Source organism: Verruconis gallopava (genome assembly GCF_000836295.1).
Source record: "Verruconis gallopava strain CBS 43764 unplaced genomic scaffold supercont1.220, whole genome shotgun sequence".
NCBI lineage: Eukaryota > Fungi > Ascomycota > Dothideomycetes > Venturiales > Sympoventuriaceae > Verruconis > Verruconis gallopava.
In genome coordinates, this window is record NW_015622356.1 from 1 (window position 1) to 7,263 (window position 7,263).

At 46.9% G+C, this 7,263-nt stretch overlaps 2 protein-coding genes across 2 annotated transcripts; both read left to right on the plus strand.

The window, feature by feature from the left end:
• Positions 1-127: 127 nt before the first annotated feature.
• On the plus strand, positions 128-1,498 carry PV09_09818 (uncharacterized protein; the record flags this gene model as incomplete). Its single annotated transcript, XM_016363962.1, has 4 exons — positions 128-414; positions 459-606; positions 760-1,027; positions 1,086-1,498. Coding segments are annotated over 4 exons (1,116 nt in total), but the record flags the coding sequence as incomplete, so codon positions are not given.
• Positions 1,499-2,858: 1,360 nt separating this feature from the next.
• Positions 2,859-3,424, plus strand: PV09_09819 (uncharacterized protein; the record flags this gene model as incomplete). The annotated part of the gene is made up of 2 exons (XM_016363963.1): positions 2,859-3,245; positions 3,293-3,424. The coding sequence occupies 2 exons, from the start codon at positions 2,859-2,861 to the stop codon at positions 3,422-3,424; spliced, it is 519 nt and encodes a 172-aa protein (XP_016208210.1).
• Between the last annotated feature and the right edge of the window lie 3,839 nt (positions 3,425-7,263).

Consider the following 7,263-nt stretch of genomic DNA (forward strand, 5'->3'; position numbering starts at 1 on the left):
AAAAAAAACGAAACAAAACCTGAAAAGCATGAACTCTATCCAGCTGATCTTCAACGACCCCATCATCAAAAACGGCGAGGGAATCATATTCGGCCGGGATCCAAACACGTGCGACATCGAGATGTAGAACTTGCAGGGCATCAGTAACGAGCACTGCTACCTCACCTTCGGCGATAAGCGGCGACTCATCGCCCGGGACAGGCTCACCTTCGGCACCACTGTCATGTATGATGGCAAAGGCGACATATGCAAGAAGAACTTCACATGGATCATCGGCGGCGACCGATTTCTCCAATCCTCTCCCGTCATTGTTCTCAAAACTCGTATGCACATATGGATAATGTCGCCCACTTCCAAGAGCAGCTGGAACAGCTCCGAATCTTTCCCCACGGCCGGCTCGGCATGGAAGACCGAGTGCTGACGCTACCACACGGCGAGATGGCGTCGGAGGTTGCCAGGGCCTCTGCCTCACCTCATTCGTCCTCTGCTCGCCACAAGCGCAAAATGTCAACTCCCGCGGACGACGGTAAGCAAAAGAACGCGATCCTCTTAGAGGGGATAATGCTGGGCCAGGGAACTTTCGCACACGTAAACAACGTATGGGACGTGAGCACGGGCTTTGAATATACCTTAAGGTTCTTCAAGAACGCAGATGAATTCGATTGGATGGGATAAGTAAAGCGTATGAAGCAATTAGAACACGTGCGTGATCCTCGCTCTCGGAACTACTTGGCTACAGAAAGGGATTGATATGAACAGACGAATATCGTGAAGCTGATAGATTTTGAGAGTTCTAAGCCTGCTATGCTGATGGAATATGTGCCATGCGGCACCCTTACTAGTCAGCGGAAGTCCTCAACATTCTCAGAAGCAGAGCTGAAGGAGATCCTCGTGCAGAGCCGTGGGGCGCTCGAGTATCTCCACGGGCAGACGCCTCAAGTCGTTCATCGAGATCAAGCCAGAGAACATCCTCGTCCAGTCTCGTGCTCCGATGCACATCAAAGTGTCCGACTTTGGGCTCTCCAAGGTAGGCGACAGTCAACATACGCTCTGTGGGACATCCCTATATCTTGCTCCCGAATTAGATATGTTGCAAGGGCTAAGCAAAAAAGAGTCGTACACTGCTGGCGTTGACATTTGGTCTTTGGGAGTGACCATCCTCCAACTCGGGTACGGCCTGCCGAACTGGCAGTCAAATTCCATTGGCCGAAGCTGGTGCCAGCAATTCGTCTTGGAACTGCATTTGTGGAAACCAGATAGATTTAAGGTCTTGTATAGCATGCTCGTGGAAGCAGTAGACGAAGGAACCTCAGTCAGTGCATGCCGGCAGTATATCCTTGCCAATCGTGCGCTGCGGTCCGCTTCGGTACCGATCAACCCCGGAGCTGCCGCGTATCCGATCACCTACGAGCATGGGTGTATTCTGGATCCAAGCAATGGACTGAGATGGCTGCGGAATGCTGGATTGCGTATTTCTAAGCGCTTCCTTGCCGTTTGATGATTGCGGCAAGGTCTTTTGGGAGATGTTGTTTCTGCCCATAAGCTCAATTTCGTCACCGCCTGGGTGTTCAGACTCATTCTCGAGGGGAGGTCCGCGTTGGGCAGTCTAGTTGGCAAGTAAGCCACTAAGTTTTTTCTTATCTCATGGATACGGGCTGGCGTCTCGCAAGGCTCCAATGACGTACCATTCTCGTCCTCTGTACGGTAATGAGTCACTCTCTCGTACCCAGTTGTTGTAGAGATCCAGTTCGAGCCCGACTGCTAAGGAAAGAGTTGACTGACCGGCCCCAAAGGGATGCAGAGATCTTTCTGATGGTTGGGCTGCTACAGCAGATCCGGAACTCCACCAAAGAATACTCACGGCCGCTACCATTTCGTTGGTTAGCGAGGATTTCGCCATGCGCCTTGCGGTTCGGCGCTCAAGATGATGAGCGGTCTGCCGCTTCCTCGCGGTGATACGTCCGCGTTCAAAGACTGGATTAAGCCTTTCGCCCTGTCTTACTGGGCTCAAACAGAAGGGATTGGAATGTGCCTCGCTGGCCTATTTGGCCTCGGCATGGCATGCCGTCGTTGGGGACTCTGCCTTGGATGCGAAGCGCATGGAATCGAGAGCATCCTGCACCAACCTATTCTCAGACCCCGTCTCAATAGTTCACGAGGTCAACACAACAACTGGCTCAGCTTCATGCACGAGGTGAGACATGTTGGGAGGTGCGCGTTCCCGAGCCAGCCAGCTGGGTACTACGCGTGCATAAAATTGTGGCTAGGGTTACGGTAGCATAAGTTTGACGCGACACGCCACCGCCCGGCGTCCAAGCTGTCGAGCATTTTGTTGGCGTTTGGAACTAGCTCCGCAAGCTTTGGCTTCAGGACTGGGTTCCAAATTGCTCTGGCCGAACCAAATGACAAATGGCGAGAGGCCACCTGCAACAGCAGCTGATGGACATGGTATGTTAGGCCACTAGGTTCAAAGCTGGAACTGTGGCGAGAGCGCCACAACCTTTGGGCAACCCGCGACTAAAAACACGCATCGCATCACACTTTCCAATTACGCGATTTGCCTGTCATCCGTCTTCTGAAAGCTGGTTTACCGGTCACGAAAGTGAAAATCCTACCAGGGCTATGTCATCGTCTGTAGATGACCGTGACCCTGCGTTGTCCATGGCCCAAGGATCTACATGACTCACCTCGTGCATGAAGCTGAGTCCGTTGCCGTGTTGACGAGGTCAACACATCGTAAAATTAGATTTCTTGGCAGAAGGTTTTTATGATTTCTTCCCGCTTCTTGTGTTTCTTCATGCTATCTTTCATCTTTGATTTAATTACGAATTCAACTCTGTCTTACGCAAATTGCAAGAATGGGCAGCCTCTCCGCCTGGCTGACAGAAATCAGCGACCGTGCCGTGGACATATTAACATTATTTCACTCTGACTGCTCTGGTGCATATTGTGAACTTATCAACGATATCCTTATTAACAGTTGGAAGCTCATGCTTTATAACGGCGCGATCCCAGAAGATAAAATTAATGAAGCCGTCTCAGGATGGATCAAGGCACTGAAAGACATAGGAGAATATAAGGAGCTTTCATTCAAGGTTGAAGACCTCATATATTATACAAAGGAGACACTCATGAAGCACACGGAGTGCGTTAACATTCCGGCGTTGTTGGAAGTTACACTCACAACTCTGGGGGGAACGAAATTTCAATATATTGGTGAGAATTCAATAGGCCACAACATTGAGGTAAGATTATACTATCGGGTGTTGGGGCTGAACTGATAACATAGCAGAGTTATTGCGAAATCCGTCTTTCCCCATGGCTTACGGCTTGTGGATATGTTGATAAAGACAGAGCATATTGGGGCTATAAATGGAACAACATCGCAGCTCAAGATCTGATGTCCTTCAGTGCTTCGACGTAAAACCTCAGATTCAGATTGCCAGCCCATCATTCGCATATGGCATGGCCTCTGAAACGTATTCAGAGAATGTAACGTCTGTCCGTGCGTAACGAGAATCACGCTCTGGCGAGAAAATCAAACAGGTACTTCCACTTTGAACGCTTTACACTTGCACCCACTGCACTAGATTTTTTGAAATATTTTTAGATACTAAATGGAGCTACTTATCTATCGGTTTCAGTTCTTATAATTTAAAATTACCTTTGAATTGGTGCTGTCATGCCTGTTCCTTTCTGGACTTGAAGTACGATATTTCAGTATTTCACTTCCACAGCACCAATTATAGACCTATATTAATCCTAAACCTGATTTGTAGCAGCTCGCTTAAGGCCTTATTCAGGTGATCAGCCATGGTGCCTCGCTTCTGTGCGTAGTCAAGTTGCAGGGGCCAGAGCAGATGACTCTCAGGAGATCAAGGTCTGAGAGGGAACTAGCCCTAACGTCGGGATTGTAACGGGCTAGGCCCGTGCTGGAGGCTGCGCCGGTGTACTCAAATGCGCGCTCAGCTCATGGCTCAGCGCTGCATTCTCTTCTCCTTTTCTCTCTATCTTGGTTGTAGATAGCATCTGGACTAGATAGCTGGAATCCAGTTACTAGAGACCGCTTATATATAACCAAGATCAAGAAGGCACTGAAGAACACAAAGACTGAAGAAATTAAAAGGAAGAAAAAACGAAGCAATAAAATGCAGAACCCTACAGAAGACATCAGTATGCTGCCCATGTCCAATATGAACAAAGTAATTCAACAGCTGTTTACAAGCCTCTAGAACCTGGATGCCAGATTTGAGAGACTGGAATCGCAATCGCAGCAATCATTTAGCACGCCTGAACCCACGCCGCACACTATTATTACCCTAACAGCTCCAACCATAAAGCCGCGCTATAGCCTGCCTGACCTGCCTATGTTCAGTGGTAATAAATCGCAATAGAGGGGATGGAAACTAGAGATAGAAGGTAAAATCAAAGAAGATGCACAAGCTATTAGAGACCTAAAAGCGCAACTATGCTATATCTATATGCGCCTTGAAGGAACAGCTAAAATCAACATCACTACAGTCTATGAAACAGCTATCTAATGACAATCTCTAAACCCCTATGAACTTCTTTACCGCCTTGACCTCCTCTATGGCGAACGCAACTGGAAGCAAAAGGCAATTCAGAACCTGCACTCTATCCGCCAAAAAGAAGACAAAACCTTTTATTCCTTCTACCCTTGCTTTGAAAAGGAAATCGCTAATGCTAATATGGAAAACTGGGATGATGACATAAAGATATCCTACCTGCGCAATATACTCAGCAATAAGATGAAGGATAAACTTATAGGTGCCCTGGGTGGCGACACGCATATATACTCGGGATTTGTTACTAAGTATGAAATCCTAAGTAACGAGATGGAATTGTACGGTCAGTAGGTGAAGAGAAGAGGTATTACTAGAAATACTTAAGCCCCCACGCCAGCAGCAACTATTAGCATCAGGGCCAATACGCAAGTGGACCATGAAAATATAATAGAGTGGGAGCCGACTCTAATGACCCAGGTAAATGCAATCCATCCAAATAACAAAGGCAATATAAACGGATACCCTTCAAAGCGTCCAGAAGATCAGGAGCTATTAGGGAAACGAGCAAAATGGGTCGACCAGGAAGAGATTGATGCCCGATGTCGCAAGAGGCGCTGCCTTTGATATGGCCGCAGCCGATGCCGAATAGCAACATGCCTATTAGCAGCCGCTATCTGACCTATATATACTAAGGTTAATGCTGCGGCAAGCTCTATAGTTACCAACGCTGCTGTTGAAGAGGAATCAGAGGGAAGCGACATAGAACAATAGGACCACGCGGCAGCTTAGAGCGAATGGAAAGAAACAGGAAGAGCGAAGATGGATGGTGACCTGTTCTTAGTAGATGTTAGATTGAATGGAACCGACTTTATCACTAGACTCATTAACTCAGGCTGCCTTTGCTACTCCACCATAAGTGAATAACTTTACCAATCTCTGAGACTGCCATCGTTGAAAATAACGCCTTACTAATTAGAGGGCGCTGTTAGGAAGAACGCTGAGCCCACAACAACTCTAAACACTGTTACCTACGCCTTAATTGATATAGACAGGCATCAGCAGGAACGTGTTTTCTTCTACGTTGTCCCTGGCCTTGCTTACAACCTGATACTAGGGAACCTATAGCTATAAGATGCAGATGTCACCATCTCTGCATGATAAGGCTGCTTGGACATCGGCGCCTCACACGTCCGGGTTTGGAACTGTAAGAAAATATCATACAGACCACCTGAGCTTAAGGCTATAAAGGTTATAGCCACCGCATTTTTAGCAGAAGTGAGAAGAAGCCGAAGGAAATACCAACAGGAAGGTGTCAACCTTAATATAGGAGTATACGCTATCTCGATCGCAGATATTGAGAAAGCCTTGAAACCCTGCAAACAATCAGACCCTAAGGTTAAACTACCACCCTACTACCACTAATGGTTGAAGGCTTTCAACTGGTCTCTGGCTAAGAAACTACCACCCTATCATAAGGGCGTTGACCTACGTATTGAGATCGAGAAGGACCACAACAGATCCGAAAAAAAAATTCCTTAGGGACCGCTTTATAGCATGGGTTAAGAAGAACTACTTATACTTAGGAAGACCCTCACCAAACTGTTAGATAAAGAGTTCATCTGTATCAGCAACTCGCCAGCCGCCGCACTAGTGCTAATAGTCAAGAAACCTAGCAGAGGAGTCCGATTCTATATCGATTATTAAGGTTTGAATAATATCACTAAGAAGGATCGCTACCCGCTTCTACTATTCATAGAAACATTGAGAAATGTAGTGAAGGCGCGTTGGTTCACGAAGCTCGACGTTATTGCAGTATTCCATAAGATCTGGCTAGTAAAAGGAGAAGAATAGAAAACAGCCTTTAGAATGAGATACGGGCTGTTTGAATGGGGTGTGGTTCCCTTTAGACTAACCAGAGCACCTGCCGCCTTCTAGTGGTATATAAACAGTGTCTTGCAAGATTACTTAGACAACTTTGTATCCGCTTATATCGACGACATCCTGATCTACTCCTTGGGATCCCTCCAAGATTACTGGCGAAAGGTAGGAAAAGTCCTCTAATGCCTGATGGACGCCGGACTCTAGATCGACATCGATAAGTGCGAGTTTGAAACCAGGAGAGTCAAATACCTTAGATATATCATTGAAGCAGAGGTTGGAATATATATCAATCCCAACAAGATAATCACTATACATAAATAGGCCATACCATTGTCTGTAAAAGCCGTGCGAGCGTTTATTGGATTCGCTAATTTTTATCAAGTCTTTATTCTAGAGCTCTCTGAGATCGCTGAGCCTCTCACCAACCTAATAAAGAAGGACATCCCCTTTCGATGGGATGAGGCATATAAGGATGCATTCAAGAAGATTAAGGAACTCCTTATTACAGCGCCAATATTGGCTCACTTTGATCCAGAAAAAGAGACCCTACTAGAAGCCGATTCATCTGGACATGCAACTGGCGGACTACTTTTACAGAGGGATGAAAAAGGCAACTAGCAACCTGTCACTTATCACTTGAAGAAACACTCACCCATAGAAGCCAACTATCCTATCTATGATAAGGAGCTCCTCGCCATAGTTCGATGCCTGGAGGCCTGGGAGCCAGAACTATATATGGTTAAGCACTTCACCATCCTGACAGACTATAAGAACCTGAAGCACTTCTACACCGAGAGACAGCTATCTGAGAGACAGGTGCGCTGGTCAGAATTCCTCTCAAGATTCAACTTCACCC